Source organism: Onychostruthus taczanowskii, unplaced genomic scaffold, assembly GCF_017590055.1.
Source record: "Onychostruthus taczanowskii isolate IOZ18803 unplaced genomic scaffold, ASM1759005v1 scaffold3, whole genome shotgun sequence".
NCBI classification, from domain to species: domain Eukaryota; kingdom Metazoa; phylum Chordata; class Aves; order Passeriformes; family Passeridae; genus Onychostruthus; species Onychostruthus taczanowskii.
The window spans coordinates 20,917,175-20,935,897 of NW_024500349.1; the positions used below are offsets into that span (position 1 = coordinate 20,917,175).

The 18,723-nt window shown below is 35.5% G+C and overlaps 1 protein-coding gene across 1 annotated transcript in view; it reads right to left on the reverse strand.

The window, feature by feature from the left end:
* Window positions 1-994: 994 nt before the first annotated feature.
* LOC121338015 (sodium channel protein type 5 subunit alpha-like) overlaps window positions 995-18,723 on the reverse strand; it is a 32,456-nt gene continuing 14,727 nt past the window's right edge. The window contains exons 12-25 of the mRNA XM_041408559.1: window positions 18,205-18,434; window positions 17,929-18,081; window positions 17,267-17,620; window positions 15,960-16,412; window positions 14,028-14,142; window positions 13,154-13,308; window positions 10,408-10,581; window positions 8,886-9,023; window positions 8,493-8,747; window positions 7,555-7,608; window positions 6,520-6,661; window positions 4,485-4,585; window positions 3,428-3,692; window positions 995-2,091 (exon numbers count right to left, since the gene is read on the reverse strand). Coding sequence (XP_041264493.1) covers window positions 995-2,091; window positions 3,428-3,692; window positions 4,485-4,585; window positions 6,520-6,661; window positions 7,555-7,608; window positions 8,493-8,747; window positions 8,886-9,023; window positions 10,408-10,581; window positions 13,154-13,308; window positions 14,028-14,142; window positions 15,960-16,412; window positions 17,267-17,620; window positions 17,929-18,081; window positions 18,205-18,434 — 3,686 coding nt within the window. The remainder of the gene's footprint in view (window positions 2,092-3,427; window positions 3,693-4,484; window positions 4,586-6,519; window positions 6,662-7,554; window positions 7,609-8,492; window positions 8,748-8,885; window positions 9,024-10,407; window positions 10,582-13,153; window positions 13,309-14,027; window positions 14,143-15,959; window positions 16,413-17,266; window positions 17,621-17,928; window positions 18,082-18,204; window positions 18,435-18,723) is intronic.

Below are 18,723 nucleotides of genomic sequence, written 5' to 3' on the forward strand. Positions count from 1 at the left end.
ATAATAGATTGTCTTGTAATAAATGAAATTGAAGATACTTATAAAATAGACAAAAACATTAAGCATCTGAAGTCTTTATTGAAGAATCCAAACCAGTCATATTCCAAAATACAAATACCCAGTAACATTGTTCATACATTTTTTTTTTCAGAATCAATGAAATAAATGCTTTCTCTAAATTTAATAAATGCTACCTCACAAGATATACCATGAACTTCTTTAGTGCTTTCTAGGGATAAAGTATAATGATGGAATTTTATGTACAATTATTCCTTTCTGGAAACAATAGCTCCTGCACAATGTTATTTGATTTTAATTATGATTACAACAATTTTCATATACTGAATGATACAACTTTCAGGCACAGGTACCTGAGGATGATCTGTTAAATCCCTTAAGGTGTTTGTGTAAAGACACCTCAAAAATTCTTAGACATAAACAAATCCATTCAAAGATATTAGGAAGATGATGGTCCCAAAACCATCAAAATTAGACACCAAGTGTCTTGAGTGAGCTCTTTACAGAAGTGCAGTTCTTACTTAATTTTGCTACAATAAAGCCTTTTTGGAAAAATTGGTTTTCCCTAAAAACATATACCTTATTCTATATCCTTGTGTGTTTATAAATAAATGCTTACAACTGATCTTTTACAGACTTCTTCTGTAAGCACATGAACTAATATAAAAATGACAGCTGAAAAAATTAACTCACCAGATCCAGTAGCTGAGGAAAAAAATTCTATGGTTTGAGATTTTCCTCTAATATTTATGACATAGTTGTTCAAAGTTTAAGTGCTTTAAGGAGCATTTGCAAATCTGAACAGTTACAATACTTGAAGGCTGCCAGTATTATTCTAAATGTAGAGTATTTGTAGGATCAAAATATGGTCTCCATCTGAAAATAAGTGACATTGGTTTAATTGGAAATGCTGCAGCCAGGGGTGACCTCATGTGTCAAGCTTATTGCTGTTTGTCTCAGCAAAGCCATCACAAACTCAAGGGAGGGATATGGAAGAAGCAGGACGTAATTTATCTGCCTTCCTACCATGATTTTCATTAAGCAGTGATTCAAGAAGACTTTGCTTGTCCTGTATTTCTCGTTCAAAGACAGCACTGTTATGTTTACAGTGGTATAAAGACATATTTTGAAGAGAACGTTGTGTCAAGTGCCTCCTGAAGGCCCTTTGAATAACAAGAGCTGACACTTCCTCTTGTTTTCTTTTAAGGGTCGAAGAAATTGGGCTGTAACAACTTTTAGATGGATTGACAGCTGTAATCTTTTCTTCCATGTTTAATTCAAGACTCCCCAGATCTCCATATTCTCCCAAGACCCTTTTAGTGAAAGCCAGCAAGATATCCAAGCAGTGGATCTTATCTCCACTGACTATAGGGATGTCCATGGCTATCAGCTGGATTTTGTTGGGCTTTGGGATGCGCAAGGGGTCATCCAGTGCATCTGCAAAGTCTGAGAGAGCAGAATAATCTATAAACTGCGTTGCCAGAGGGTCAAACTTTCCCCATGTCTCATAAAACATATCAAAGTCATCCTCACAAAGAGGATCTGTGCTCTCCTCAGTGGCAACACTGAAGTTCTCTAAAATGACTGCTATGTACATATTTACAACAATGAGAAACGATATAATGATATAGCTTACAAAATATAAAATACCAAAGCCCTTATTTACACAATTATTTTTCTCTGTTCCTGTTACATTTAATTGGAGAACACATTTATCAGATTCCCTTAGCACAGGGGCCAGGAGAGCATCCCAGCCAGCTGATGTAGTAATCTGGAAGAGGCAGAGAATGCTACCACAAAATGTCTGGAAGTTGAAAATATCATCAATCCCACCCCCCAAGGGAAGACAGGCAAAGTTTGCCATGCCCACGATGGCATAAATGAACATAATCAGGAAAAGCAAAAGGCCAATGTTGACCAGGGCAGGAAGGGACATGAGCAGTGCAAAAAGAAGAGTTCGAATCCCTCTGGCTTTGCGAACTATTCTCAGGATTCGGCCAACCCGCGCCAAACGAAGGGTTCTCAAAACCGTGGGGGAGAAGAAAGATTGAAACACTTCAGAAACTCCAAGACCTTTGAAAGGAAAAAGAAAACAAAGTGCTGTCAGGTCAAGTTAGTCAAATTAATGTCTGTTTTGTTATATTCTGTGTTTAGGTGTCGGCAGTAGCACTGATCACATTACACTGGTCTCAATATAAACGTCATCAGTTCTGAAACTGCTCAGATAAAAGCTTAGGTAAAGAAAGAAAAATTGTAATATGTTTCAATATAAAAGAGGCATCAAGATTTCTGCATAGTTTGGAAGCTGCATTCTTCCAAGTTTCTCTAATTTAGGGAGTAAATATATGCATTCATTGCTCAAGTACCTAAAAAATCCTTTAAAATCCATTCAGGTCTTGTGCTGGAAGCTCTGGGACTGCCTCTGAGCCACTGTCTGAGTGCTGCTTCTTCTTTAGGCCAAAGCTTAAATGTGAGACTTTGACTAATGCCTGGCACTCAAATGAGATCAGAGAAGAGCAAGAAGGAAATAAAGGAAAATTGTCTCTCAGTGTGTATCCCTCATAACACCTCATTCTATGACCCTGCTATCTCAGTAATGACACAGTAGCAATGCAAATGATTACAAACAGAAGAGTGAAGAAGTCATAATTTTTCTGGGTTGTACAGGGTGGCAAAAGGCTGCTATGCTTAGGCAAGAAGCAGAGAACTCAGCAGGTTTTTTTTCCCATCCTTTATTATATGATATGACCTGAGCCTGAGTAGGAAGAACAGACAAAATAAACTTTACAAGAAACTAGAGCTGTATATCACCCTTTGCAGACTAAATGATAAGTATCTGGTCTTATTTAAAGAGCCAAAAAAAAAATACAAGCCACTTTTAATAATTTTTCTCAGTCACAAATAGTGGTCCAGGTTTAGTATGGTGTTGAGCAACCAAGTTTTCCTGAGCTTTCCAAATCTGCAATTGGCTCTGCCTTCTTAAGGGGAAGTCCTGGAAAATTAAATTAATCCCCATTTTTGATGCAAATGTACTTTTAACCTGAATTTTCTCTTCCTGTGAAAACAACAGCTAACGTGACAACATGTAAATTGAAAGCATAAAATGTTAGACAAGAGTTAAAGTACAATAACTTTAGAAAGATGTTACTGAATTAAAATCATATTCTGTTAATTCCTCAATAAAAATTATACTTAAAAATTTGAAAACTCTGTTTACCTTTTAGTACTCTGCAATAATATAAGGGAAAACAAAAATGCATCCTTTTAGAAGGAATCACTTAGCAGATAGTTTGAAATAGTACAATGGATCTGGAATTTTTTTATAAAGCATATCTAGGTGGTTACTTCAAACTGGAATTTGGCTTAATATTGGTAAGACACATTACCTGACCTAGTGATTGATACTTACTCACTATTGAAAGGATCACAACACTGAAATCAAACACGTTCCAGCCACTTCCAAAGTAGTAGTGCCTTAAGGCCAGTATTTTTAAGACACATTCTGCAGTGAATACAGCCACAAAAAAATAGTTGATTTTGTTAAGAACATCTTTGGTGCCTTTGTGGTTGCTTTCTGCCATCATAACAATCATATTTAGACAGATGAAAATCACAATGGTGATGTCAAAAGCTTTGTGAGATACGATGTCAAACAGCAATCCTAGGAATGCATTCTGTGGAGAGAAGAAGAACTACTTAATGCCACTTCTGGGACCCAGCCTGCATTCAAATATTAATCAGTAATTTGTGCTTAGAAAAGAAATTTAAGATAACATAAATTAATAACAAGTTACTAGAAGCATTTTTTGGTGATTTTTTTTAGACTCTCAAAGAAAACTCACCGTATTTTCAGTATTTTCAGGCATTGTGCAAGCACATTGGCTTAGAAAAAATATACAGCAGGAAAACATTCAGAGTACATTGTGATTGCTCTTTTAATAGAAATACTTATTGAAGTAGATATTTCAGGATAAGCAATTCTAATTAAAATGTCATAAGCAGGAAAAACTCTGAGTAGTTACTGTGCAAAGACAAGCCTGGAATTTAATTTAAGAAAATGTAAGAAATAAAGCATAAGATTATTTAAAAGCAAATAACAGCCATGGGGCATGTACTGCTCTCTATTCATTCTAACTTGCAATAATCCAATCTAGTTGCAGAAGAACATCATGCAAATTAAATAACCAAGATCATGTTATGAATATCAAATACTTAATATGAACTGGTTTAAAAAGTTTGTACATTTGAGTAGGTGATAAGTAAGTGGTAAATTTCCTTAATTTATACCCTCAAAGATAACTGTGTAGGATGGAATTTTTAAATAAAAGAAAGTAAAATATAAATACTGGATTAACTGAGGAAAATGAGGGGCTCTAATGCAAAGTTTATTTCCCAATTCCTGGCTACTGAGTTTAAATATCATCTTATTTATATCCTCTGTCATATTCTTCTTAAGGTGGTCTCACCGATGGTCTTGGGATGGGTTTTTGAGGTTTCTTGGATCCAAGTTTTTTTAGGGCATTATAGTACTTTTTCTGTTCCTCAGTCAAAAATAGATCTTTCCCACCTAAGTAAAGAAAAAAAAAAAAATTGTTGTTCAGATGAAGTCAAATAAATACCAACAAATTTATGTTAAAGACAGCAAGTGACAGTTGTCATCAGTGGGACCTAAGAGAGCACAGAGACCAAAAGTAACTTCACCATTTCTCCTTTTCCCCTTGATCTTTGATCATGAAAGTCAAGTCCAGGCAGTGATCCCAAGTCAATTCCCTCAAGTGTGAGAGCCTTTTCAAAGTTTTGCAAATTTATTTCCTATTTTTAAAATTACATAAGATTGATCAAGAAGTAGAATATTTTATATTTTTGGGAAAGGCAGAAGCAGAAGTAGATTGCTGGACTAGCAAGTAAATAGAGGATGATGAATAAGAATTTTGGGACGAAGTTCTATGGGAAGTTCCTGGAAATGAATTTCTTATTATCATCCACACCACCTGTATTACTGAGCAACCACTTGGAACCCAGTAATCAGAAATCACTCATCATACAAGCACTGAGTGATCAGCATTTTGTACAACAAACAAATAACAATGTTCAGCAGGGCATCTGCAATTGGAATCACTCCAGCAAAACATCTCAAAATTCTGCTTAACTTCACTACATGGAATCTCAGTGAAACACCCAAAGAAAAAGAAAAGAAATGAAAGAGAAAAATGAAAAATAAAAAATGTCAGTTGCAACATGTACTAAGAAAAGTAAAAAAGTGTTACATCCACATAAACTTCTATCAAATCTTCAAGCTTATAAACTACTTAACCTTTTTATCTATTGGGATTATTGTAACATGGACTTTGTTATAAAAGAAAATTCTTACAGTGAAGTTGGACTGCTGTTCCTCAATCCCTACACATCTTTTCTCTGTGCAAATTCAGAGAACAGAAGAATTTCTTGTGGATTTTATTTCTATTTTCCTCTACCAAAGGCAGTAATGCTTTGACACTTGGTGTGTAAGTCAGCCTATGGAAATAATAAACTATTCCAGTAGAAATTCTGTCTTCCAATGGAAATTTTGAAATTGTAAACCTCCTGTTGGGGTCTGCTTTTCTGGTATTTTTTCAATGAGCAAGATACTTATTTGTTGTAAGACTTCCAAGTGGATTGATTGGCCCAATTTTCCTCTACATTCTGGACACTTTAAACCCTTAAATAAATCAGGACAGAACTCAATTGATAAACAATCTTGGCACCAGGAAGGTGAAGTATTCCAGGGAGGGATGACTGTTGCTTTTCTTTGCTGCATTTTCCATTCTAAGATTTTGCCTTCCATTTTTTACTGAATAACAACAGGGAATATAACAAATAGGAGGAGAAAAGTGGAAGCAGTCATTGCTTCATGGGCTTAAAGCAGCCTTTAAATTTCTACACAGCTTCCTCCTGGGGTCATGGAGGAGGAACCCAATGCAGAATTTTTTTAAAACCTCACTAAATTAATCTGTAGGTTTATTTCGTAGATGAATGACTTTTTAATGTGCAGCTAGTTTTAGAAGTTCTGTTGACAAGACCTTTTCAATGTTCTTTACCAGGAAAGCAGAGGTTCCTCCTTCCATGACTTTCGTCCATGACTGACTACCCTGCTCACATTTGTGAGGTGTTTACTCTCAGCAAAAAGGGTTTTTCTGTTACCCAAAGCAAATCTTCAAAGCAGAAGAAAAGAATTCCACTCTCCTGTAGCAAAGTCTAGGTAACTTTTTGACTTCTCATTTCTAATGCTACTCACTCCTTCTTCCTCGTCCTCTACTCAGAGCAAATTCAGGAAAATAGAATTCACAGGTAAAAACCTTAAGGAAGAGGGGATTCCTGTTTACAAAACTTGGTTTGAAATGTTGTTCTTTTAAATGTATCTAGTAAAACACTTATTTCAAAATGTCAGACCTCTAGATGTCAACCAGCATTCACTTAATCAAACTGGGATTACAGGAGACCGTGGGTTAGCTCATGTAGTACTTATCTTTTTCCTTTGCTGGTTAAAATTGCTGATAACCACTCCAATGAAAAGGTTCAGCATGAAGAAAGATCCAAAAATAATGAAAACCACAAAGAACGCATACATGCGTAAGCGTGCTTCAAACTCGGGCTGTTGATCAATCTGTTAAAAAAAAAAATCAAACCAGAAAAATAATATAGGTAAAATTGAGATAATTTCAGCTTTAGCATTTCCAATTTATTATAGCAAATATTTTTATTGTCAAGAGGGATAAATTATTTCTGCATATTTATACCTTTATCTAAATGTACAAGTAGAACTGTCTTGCTCTATCTTGTTACTGTTTGTAAAGATAATGAAAAACAAACCCAAATCCTGCTCTAGCAATTTTTTTTTAGTAACAAATAAACAGGTCCAATTAGAAGGGATCTTGTGAATGCCCTGATTAGAAAAACTGCTCAGATTAAACCTAATGGTGAATTCCCTCCTTTGGGATGCTATCCCAGGCAAGAAGCAATTTAAACCAGCCATACAAGGAACAATATTGTTATTTAGCAGCTCTGTAACTACAGTCAAGAGTACAGTGATGGAATGAGCAAGAAAAAATGCAAAGTCAGCTAAATACAGAAAAGTTAAAACTCAGTGCTAGTATGAGAGTGAGAAACATGACATGCAAATGGGGAAGAAATAGCGAGGGTGTCAAATGTAGGGAAGAAAACTTTCTCAAATCACTGATAAAGCTGCAGGCTGTTTCATTTCTACTGCACATGTTTAAAAAGGAAGGGAATTTGCTTCAGAGGCACAGCCATATTCTGTTTCCAAATCAGACTTGTACAAAATTATATATTATCTTGCCCTCTATTGTGACAAGTTTCTTTTATCTAAGTTTCAGATATTTGGTACTCCAAGGATTATTGTTTCACTGTGTACCTGGATGCACTCATCCACTTGCATTTTTGACCTGGTGTTGCAAACAAAGCTGAAAAATTAAATTTATAGATAGAAAAGGGAAGAAGGAAAGGGAAAATAACTAAAATTTAATTTCAGTGACATACCTCACGTGAATCTACTGCTGCATACATAATATCCATCCAACCTTTAAAAGTTGCCTGAAAGAAAATGCATTGTTTGTTGCAACTAAGAGAAAAAATAGCTATTGCTAATATAAATGTGTTAATAGTTGTGGAAAAAAAGAAAAGCATGCTGTAAAAAATATGCATCAATTCTAAGATATGCTTGGAAGTATGATTCACTGGAGTTTATTACAGAGAAAAAATTATCCTGAAATGAAAAGTCATGATTCATGTCAAATGCTTTAAGGCTAACTCTTGTTAACTTGAAATTTTTGTAAAAACAAAAGAACACTAAAAGTTTCAGCTTAACTAGCAAATACAACTTAAAAGGAAAAAAAACAATTTCTAACAAAACAGCAGACACCTTCATCCTGCAATTTTTATCATAGAACATTCTGGAGGATCCAGAGCAAAGAACATCTAGAAAATATACAAAGATAACAGAGACTTTTTAAAAATGCCTTTCTCTCCTTTGTTGTGGTGTTAGGAAGCTCAGTGAATTAGCACCCCAACACTTCAGGATTTTTACAACAAAAGAAGACACAGAATTCTAAATAAATTGGTCCATGAGTTTTCTTTCTTATCCACTCTGAACTAGAGAAAACAAGAATAACTTTAAATACAGTAACAGGCAGACTATTTCAAGCTTAGTTTGTTAATCAAAATGAAAACAGAAATTAAATTTAAAACAAAATTGAAAAGCTGTGAAAGAGTTATTGATTGTAGCAAAAGGCTGCATGCATGTGCCCAAGTGTTCTTTAGGAGGAGGTGAGCAGCTCTTAGACGAGGAAAATATTAATGGAAGCTAAAAAATCCCCAGTTTCAGTGAGATAAACAGGAGCATAGGGGTGTGGCTTGGTTGGGCTGCTCAACCCAGTCCTTGAAGAAAACAAAGATGAGCATGTTTTTATAGAACTTACCACTTGGAGAAGAGCCAAGTATCCCATGCCAACATTGTCAAAATTTACAGCACTATTTGTCCATGTCCCATTGTTGGAAATACAATCTCTTTTGCCATTAATGAAATCAGTACTATTTTTTTTGAGTGTGCATTTCCAAAATCTGCTTCCAAGCCATTTGACTCCTAGAACATTAAAGAGGAGCCAAAAGACAACACAGACGAGCAGAACGTTGAAGATGGAGGGGATGGCTCCAAAGAGTGCATTCACAACAACCTGAATGAAATTAATGAAAATAATTCATTAATTGAATTCAATTATTTCTTTTCCCAGAAAGCCACTGATTTTTACTTCTTCTGTATCTATTGAAATCTCTCATCCATATAAAAACCCAGACCCTCCCTAGATCTTTACCTTTATCCCTTCAAATCTTGACAAAGCTCGTAGAGGCCGCAGTGCTCTGAAAGTCCTGAGAGATTTCAGGCTGGTCCCAGAGGAACAAGGTGAGGAATCTTCAGAAACAGAATTTTGTCCCCAGGAAACAAAGGACAGCTGTGTTCATTGAATTGGAACTGGGATCATTAAATGGCATACAAAATTTTATTTTATCTATATTAGTAGACAATCCTAAGATGAAAGTTATAGTATATTTCACCACTAAGTCAAATAAAGAAAATACACATTTAAAGTTATTACAATATAATCTTATCTCATTCTTTTCTAACATATGAAAAAAATTGAGTTAATTCTAATTTGATTTTTTAAACAGGTAATATAATTTTGTTTAATGTTAGTATAACAATCAAACTGGTAACTACCATACTTCCATACAGTACCAGACCAGAAAGGTTTATTCAGATTAAATACTCCCATTTTCTACATAGTTATTCTCAAAAGTGTATACAGGAATTTGTTATCATAACTGAGGATGGGAATGTGCATCTGGTTCGTTTTAGATAGTTTAAATAATTAGGTTTTTTCACGGTTCATGGTTTGTGCCTTCCTTCTTATTTGAATTTGCTGCCTCATTGTTCAGCCATTGGATAGTTCCATGCTTATCTTCTGGTTGGGACTGCTGTTTACATTAGAAAACTGTAACGGCTCAAGTATTCTTTACAAATAGTCATAATATTAGATCTTTCTGTTGAAATTTCCTAGTGCTTCATGACTTTCAATGCTGACTATCCTGAGTCTATCAAAAGCTACTTTGATGTCACAAGTCAGCAGTTTAGACATCCTTATTTTAAAATATTTAATGTCAGAACAGTCCCAGTGTGATGTTGACAAGAAAATATGTTCCATTTTTTATACAGCATGATTATAATATTTAACATTTTCTACATTCAGAGCAAATGTGTATGTATTGAACACTGCACTTATCTCACTCTTGGTGGTTCCAGCATTGCTCTTAAAGGCTGTGCAAAGCAAAAGTTACTTCCCTATTTTTAATTCCCTGGTAAATTATTTTTCCAACCATGCTTTTCAGCTGTCTTTGCCATTTAAATTTCTTCTTCTTCAAGGAAGGAACTCTGTCTTTTTTTCTCTTTTTAGATGCCAAAATCAAAGATTTGGTTTGGGTTGGAAGGAGCCTTTAAGATCACCTAGTCCAGAACTGTCAGTAACTTCACATTTTCTACTTTTATTTTGATTTTATTTCTGATCACTAACTGAACTATCTCTCTACAACTGAACAAGTTTTTAGAACCATTATGGTCCTCAATGATGATGATACCTAATAAAATTTCCTTCAGCAACTTCTTGATCATTAGTGACAATTTCCATTTAAAGTCCTAAAGCCGCTTTTGGATTGAAGATTTTTAGCTTTTGGAAACTGTTTTTAAGACTTGTATTAATTCAAAATCACAATTTACAGGTAGTTCTCTATATAGAAAATATCAAAAATTAAAATGTAGGACAAGCTGAGTATAATACTTACGCACACAATGATGAAGTCAAGCAAACACCAAGAATTTGTGAAATAACTGTGCAGACCAAAAGCTACCCATTTCAGAAGCATCTCCGTAAAAAAGGTGTAGGTAAATATGATATCAGCATAATCTAGGATAATTTTCACTTTTTCCCTCTTCTGCAGGTGAACATCTTCAAATGCCTGGAATTTCAGAATTCAGTTTTAAAACAGGTCAATAGTTTCACAGAATATTATTTTTGAATTGCACAAGAATAAATAGTTTGGCTTATTATAACCATTCCATATTAAATTATGGACAACCACCACTTATTTTTATACTTAAAAGTAAAAAGGTAAATTTTAAAATAAGTTAATTTTCACACAATTTTCACACTGATTGAAAAATCTCATACTTTCAAGTTTTTATGTTCAACACTTCAAAAAATGTCTGACCAGGGTCAGTTGTGGCTAAAAAATTTTGGCTTCCCAATCTAGTTGACAATTTTGAAGGGGTTGATCAAAAATTCTTCACAAGAAAGCCTGAATTGAATACATTAACCAGTGAATTAAGAATTAACCAGTGTCTGTCAGACTCTGACCTTCCAAATGAGTCATCTTGAGTCATCCTGCAGAGTTGTAACACAGACATGGAAAAATGTGACAAACACCTCATCTGGAACTGCTCACTCCTGAAGGTGCATGTTTTTTCAGCTAAACCTTGACCTTGAGGTTTTAGGGAAATGTTTCTCTGATTGCTGTCATTCACATCAGTGTTTGCTCATGTTTAAAGTATTTGCTGCCTTGCTAATTTATTTTAAATTTTAGTGCACATTTTTTCAGCTAAACCTTGACCTTGAAGTTTTAGAGTGTTTGCTGATGTTTAAAGTATTTGCTGCCTTGCTAATTTATTTTAAATTTTTTTCATGTCACCAATCTATTCCCAATTGCTTTTAACACCTTGCATTATTTCCTCCACAAGTCTTTGGCAATGTCTGCAATTTTCCTTTCATCCACTTCTCCCCTGGTTTTCTGAGCATTCTTTCTGTGATCACCATCTCATTTAATTTTATTACAAGCCATGGACGTGTGTGGTGGTCTGATGCTCATTCATACTCATTCAGAAAATTTCATATCAGTAAACTTTATAAACAAGCAAAAAATGGACAAGTCCCTTTTTGCAAGAGGACAAGTGTATCTTAGAAATGGGAAAGTTCTCAACACTGCAAATCATCTTTGATGGCAAGTAATTTTTATTGTTCTGTTATATTGCACCTGGGTACCAACTAATTTTTTGTTCAACATTAAAAATAACTCAGTTTCCTTCCTTCCTTCCTTCAGTTTGGTTCCCCATGAACACAGAGGAGCCCTCACTGGAATCCCAGGTGTCTTAGGTTAGAAGATGTGGCTGGGGTTTGTATTCTATTGCCATCTGCCAGGGCTGGGACAATTCTCCTCTGTCCATGGGGCAGTTTTTTCTTTATCTCTCCCACAGCCAATCCTCCCTCCAGGAGATCTCTGCTGTCCATGGCCACTGAGTGTCCCTGCAGGGCTGATCAAATTCCAGCATCCCATGGGGAGATGCTCCGCCCAGGGCAGGAGCCAAGCATTCCTACCTGGATACAATCTGAGCCTGGAACAGCACAGCAGCCTTTGCCCACTGCATTCCCAGAGGAGCAGCTTTCTCCTGCCCTGCATTCCCAGAGGAAGAGCAGGCCCATCTCCAGCAGCCCTGGAGCTGCAGAGGAAAACTGCAGCCTTGTGCAGGATCCCTGCTCCAGCAGAAGCACAGCTGGCACTGCAGGAGGGCTGAGCCCCCATGGGATGGGACTGTGCCACCACCCTGACACACAGGGCTCAGCTCCTGCTCTCACTCTGGCAGTGGTGTTCTGTATTACTGCTTTTTTATTTTTATTTTCCTAATAAAGAACTGTTATTCCTACTCCCATATCTTTGCCTGAGAGCCCCTTAATTTCAAAATTATAATAATTTGGAGGGAGAGGTTTTACATTTTCCATTTCAAGGAAGGCTCCTGCCTTCCTTACAAACATCTGTCTTTTCCAACCAAGGCACCAGGGAGTTCCCCTGGAGGTTTTGTCAGGAGAATTTTAAAGCAGACAGTTAAAATCTACAGTTCAGGGAACAACCTGAATTTAACGTACAGAGAGCAGACTTTAGTTGGCAATTCTGACATCTGCGACATAGATCGCCTTCAGACTATTTGGTTATGTTCCTTCTGCATTATATAATATTTTATTTAACAAGTTACTCTCAGTAGACAGTGAATATACTTTCAAATAAAATAATTCTTCCCTTATTCTTCAGTAGAAATGCGATATGATCAGAGTAACAATGAAACATTACCTCACCTACCAATTTACAGCCACCTTCACTTTTAGCTTCTGATCATAATGTTTGGATAATTTTCAATCTACATTTTTACTGAGTAGCTAGTTTGCTTTACAAATTTAGAAGTGCTATTTATTTTTTTCAAGCTTTCCCAAGTAATATCAGGCTCTGGTTTAGCTTTGTAATTAACAAAAAAAGAATAAAGAACTATGTTCAATGAAGAACTATGAGTCCATATATTTAAATCCATCTATTTAAATATCTTATCCAAGTGGAGGAAAGCATTATAACTTCTAAAGGTTATATTTATTACACACTTGTCTCTTCCTGGGGAAAGGAATGTCAGAGCAGAAGAAAGCAATTCAATAAATAAATTCCTTTACTGAGAACAATTAATTCAAAAGTGGAGAAATTAAATGAAATTTACCAGTGCGGCGCTGCTCAATACAATCATAAAAACCATAAAATATTCAAACCCACTATGGTTCACAATTCTGTAGCAGGTTTTTCTAAAGTTCCACCAAGTTCTGCCTGGAAACTTTGTGATATCCACTACACAACATGGGAAACACTCAACACAACCTGAAAAGAGAGAGAACAGCATTTTGGTTCAATGGAAAATGTTGAGATATGAATTTAAAAAGTATGAAACATCTAAAAAAGGCCTTTTGCATATTATAGGAAGAATGTGCTCTTTTATCTATGAAATGATGCTGTTATTGAAATGATCTGAAGCTAAAGAAAAGTTTTTATGCCAAAAAAAATCTCTTTTAATAAAGCAACACATACATGGAATAACAGACTTTTATAACTTATAAAAGATGGAATAACATCTTTTTATGTCCTTCTGCAGAAAGCCTTGTGGGCACAAAAGAAGCCTTTACTTCTATCTAAAAATGTGTTTATTTTCTGCATTTTTTATCTTTTTTTTTTTTTTAATTTTGAAAAGAGATGTTGCCTTACTATCAGGTCAGTAAATTATTATTTTTACTAATTATTTAACTTTATTGCACTGCAGAGACATAACATCTGTACTCTGTTCACTGCCCTGTGTAGAAACACTCTTCATTAATCTGTAAAGGGAGCAGGATTGAACCAACAGAGTCTAAGAAGAAGTTGAGGTGATCAAAGGCAGATATCCAAACTGGGATGAGCAGGCAAACAGTTCCTGCTAATCTGGACATGCTCCAAACGGATATTTTTGAACACTGGTTCATTTGGCATTAGTGCAGTACCAAAAAAAAAAAAAAAAAAAAAAAAGATTCCCTCTTTTTAAAAAAAAGCCCCTTGGGGATTCCTACTTTCTACAAAACAGTCCTTAGGCAGCTGGGAGTTTTTAGTCTGGGAGAACATCTCCAGAAGAACCACTGGATCCACAGTGCTGCCTTCAGAAAAGCTACGAACAGAATGATATTTCTGCAAAGGAAAAGAATTTAAGAATGAAAGAATTTAGGAATTTAAGAAAAGAATTTATTTGCTTTTCATTAATAAGGGTAACAAACCTAAAATAAATGAAAACTATAATCTCCTCTCCCTCCCCAAAAGAAATTTGCAGTGTATAAATTATCTTTCTGTTGCTGAACTACCAAAATAAATTATAAATAATAGGACAGAACTAGCCAATCCCTACTTTTTGTTTCTATCACTTTATTTTGACAAGTTTCTTGGTTTCTTTTAGTTATCTACAGTGGACTTGAAGGAAGGGAAATGTTTAGAAAATATTGTATTATTTTACAGTTGTAGAGAAAACTCTGATTTCTTCAGGCCAGTCCATTTTTAGAGATACAAATCATGTCTCAAAAGGCTTGAAGAGGGGAAGGAAGGCCCAGCATATTAATATAAAATGATAAAATTTATAATTACCTCTTTTTGATCTTTCTTTGGGTGTGTTACTGTGAAAGCATTTGCAGTTTCAGAAGTCCCAGAATTCTGATTGAAGCTGTTTGAATTCTGCCACTGTTCTCTGTGTCTTAATTTGTCTCCCTGCACGAAATGATGCAAATCAGTTGATTTTCCATTTATTTTTTTCCTGACAGTCATTCTTAAAAGGCAAAATGATTTAACAGAATGTAAAACATCCATGAAGTTTAGACTCATATAATCACAGAATGATTTGGGTGTTTGGTTTGGAAGGGGCCTTAAAGATCATGTAGGTTCAATGAGAAGAGAATCTTTCACTAGCAAGTTTATCTTTTTACGAATAATTAAATAGTTTTCCTAAAATGCTTGTAAAAGATTTATGCTTCCAGTTATAGGCAGAAGATCTAAGTGATCAGAATCAGTCCTCAGTCCTTCTGACACTACAAATTCCAAGAAATACCAGATTCCACTGCAGCAGGGAATGAATTTCTGACATCAAATGCTTATGGGCAAGACATTTGAAACAGCCACGGATGATTCTAAGGTGATCAGCAATTTCTACTTCTTTGAGAATTTGTCCTAAGAGACTGCACTGATAATGCTTCCTACTATGACCAAAATCATACAAAATGGATCCTGGCAGTCCACCTAGACACTGACCATGAGCTAATCCATCCAAAAAAAGATCCCTCCAACCCTAACAATTCTGTGATGCTGTGAAAAGAGTTCCTATAGCTCCTGCTCCATATATGACAATCCTGAGTGGATGTGACAGATACCTGAAATATCTCCAGTATCCCTAAATGCCTCTGTACAGCTGTCATGGCAGTAAAAATCACATGCAGAAAAACTTATCTTGCCCAACACAACAAAATCAAGAGATATTGTGGAGTCAAAAGTAAAGGGGAGTCAAAAGTACCATGGAGGTGAACAGGTGATTTTTAAAAAAACCCCAAAAATACTAAGAATTTATTTTTTAAGGTGTAGCTTTTGTTTACATTCCCTTTGCATTCCATGCAATTGAGAAGCAACATATAATCAACACAAGAGGCCTGCCTTCCAAAAAATCCAGGTGTAAGGCAAAGGAGACAAAAAGAAAGAATGTCTTAATTGAACTTTATCAATTGACAGAAATAAATGGAAACAAAACAATCAGAAGCAGAATTTTGGCTGTCATTGAGGAGAATGATGAAAAAGTGAATATTCAACATATATTCAACACTGAATAACCAAGAATATTTGGTAGCCCTTGTACTAGAAGAAGAAAGTAAAATGGGAGAAATGACAGAAAGGATAATATTTACTGTTGAGTCTTTGAGATTGCATTTACAGATGCAAGTCACAATAATTTTTCAAATACCAATATTCCTTACCTGTTTCCTGTATTCTACAGCTGTGTGCAAAATGTGCCCATCATCACCTTCCTTGGGGTAAGCCTCTGCTGCTGTAATGGGAACACAGGTACTGTGGCTGGTCAAAATTTCTTCATATTTCCTTGCTATGGAGGAATTCTCTTCCACATGGCAACACTCTATATCAAAGGAGCTGTTGTCTATGTATTTCCTGACATGTGTCATGGCATAATTAGTAACCTCTATGCCCTTCCCAGAAACTTCTGCTAAAGTCTTCTTTTTGTCTGTTCTTCTGAGGCTTCCCCTCATTCTTTTGCAGCAGTGATCCCAAATTCTGTCTTTGACAGCCTTCAAGGTCTCGTGAATCTGTGCAATGGCAATCTGGTATTTAGTCCCTTCTCGAGGCTCCTCTTGTCCCTCTGGGCCATCAATGTTGAATGAACTCAGCAGCAAAGCAATGAACAGGTTGAGGACCTTAAAATAAATAAGTTGGAGACACTATTGCTAACAGAAGAGACACTTCAGAGACTCTCAAACTCACTTTCATTAACTACTACTAAATAATGAAATTCATTACTATTACTTTGGAATATTGTTATGGCATGATTTGGCTCCTTCTGGAAGGACTGGCAGGAGAAAAAAGGAGGGAGGTGAGAGTTTGGGTATGTCACATATATTTTCATTTACTAGTACTCTGGAATGTTGTTATGGCATGATATGGCTCCTTCTGGAAGGACTGGCAGGAGAAAAAAGGAGGGAGGTGAGAGTTTGGGTATGTCACATATATTTTCACATGCTTTGAAGTCCATAGTGTATGAGGAGGCAGACGTAGAAAAACAGTATGCAAAGATGAATTTTAATTACATCACCATCAAAAAGGATCTGGTATAGACCAACAAACCAAGCAGATCAAAAATATTTTTTCTGCCAGTAAATTTACATTAGATCTAGTATAAACCCAAAAATCTGGGTTCTGTAAACTTTTGATAACACAGAGGCAATGTGTTATGCATTAAAAGCACTCAACAGTTTGGTGATTTGATCCCATCCCATCAATACAAAAGATTAAGATATCTGACACCCAATTATGATAAGCTCTGCACTTCTATACTCTGGATAGAAGGAATAATTTTATTTTGCTTCTATGTCTTGTGGGAGGAAGAGAAAGAAAGGGGAAAAGGGAAAAAAGGAGACAGAACAAAACCATATGTCAAGTGACACCCAGAAAAGAGAATAAAGTGAATACTTTTCAAACAGTTGAGTTTTCCTCCAAAGAAAAAAGTAACTGGATGCATTTAGTAGGGACTGAAAACTGACTTGAAACTCACCACCAGGTTTCCTAGCACCAGGACAAGCAAGAAAATGGTGAGACATTTCCTTTTTCCAGCCACTTCCATGCATTCCCACATAGTTTCAATCCATTCTCCACACAATATTCGGAATATAATGAGGATTGAATGACTAAAATCTTTCATGTGCCAGCGTAATTTGCCATTGGGGCTTATTTTAGCGGAATTTGTGCTATAATCACTGCCCAAAATCTGCATTCCTACTACAGCAAAAATAAACACAGTGATTGCCAAAACCAGAGTGAGGTTACTCAGTGCACCAAATGAATGTAAAATTATTTTCATAAGAGTATTTAAGGCTGGCCAGGACTTTGCCAATTTGAAGATCCTGAGCTGTAAATAAAACACAAGGAAAAGAAAAAAAGTTAAAACAGCCCAGATAGCACAGCACACAAGAAAGCCAGACCCCACATTTTCTACATTTATCTTTACTGCAGTGATATCACTATTTCTTCCCCAAAGAAAGCCTTTTAATTGTTTTGATGCAATTAAAATCAATTAAAAGCTCATGTTGTCTTACTACTTATCAATAAAGAAAACAGATTTAACATATTCATCAGTAAAATCATGAGGGTATTTCACTGTACAACACATGCACTTTTAAAAAAATAAGTGATTTTTTAATTTTAATAAATAATTACCAGCCTGAAAGGTGACAGATTTGTTCCAAAGCTTGCTAGGCCAATCAAAACAACCAAGCTATCAAAAATATTCCACTTTTCCTGGAAATAGTAGTAAGGATCTAGAGCAATGATTTTCAAGATCATTTCTACAGTAAAAATCAGGGTGAAGATCTGGAAAGATAAACATGAAATTCAGAAAAAAAGTCACTGAAAAAGTCTGTCTCCTTATGGAAGTGTCCCAGTATAAATACAGGGTTATAACTCAATTTTTAATCTTATATAGGCTTAACTTACCTGGTCACTTAGAGAAATCAGTCGTTGGTATACTGATTGCATGCCAGGGTACTCCATAGCCAGGAACAAGGTATTCAAGATAATGCAAACCATGATTAACAGATCAACAAATGGATTCAAAATCACCAATTTCATCTTCTCTTTGACTGCTCTCCAGAATGGACAACAATTCCAAATTAGATACTTTTGAGGGAAATTTTTCCAGAATGTAGGACAGTTCAGTTTTGACTCTGTCAGACAAAGAGGGAAAGTAACATATGAATAATCCTTTGTAGAATATCACAGAATGAAGAAAAAGACAATAATTCATTGAAAAGATTGAAAAGTCAATCTCACATGAGCAGAATGGCATCATGGAAAAAATTATTTAGCTCATTCTGCACAAACTAATCACAGACTAATAAAGGTCAGGCAAAATTTACCCTTGGTAATTGCGAGTTACAGGAGATATGAGAATATTTACCACAAAATGAAGAAAAAGACAATAATTGAATATATTGAAAAGTCAATCTCATATGA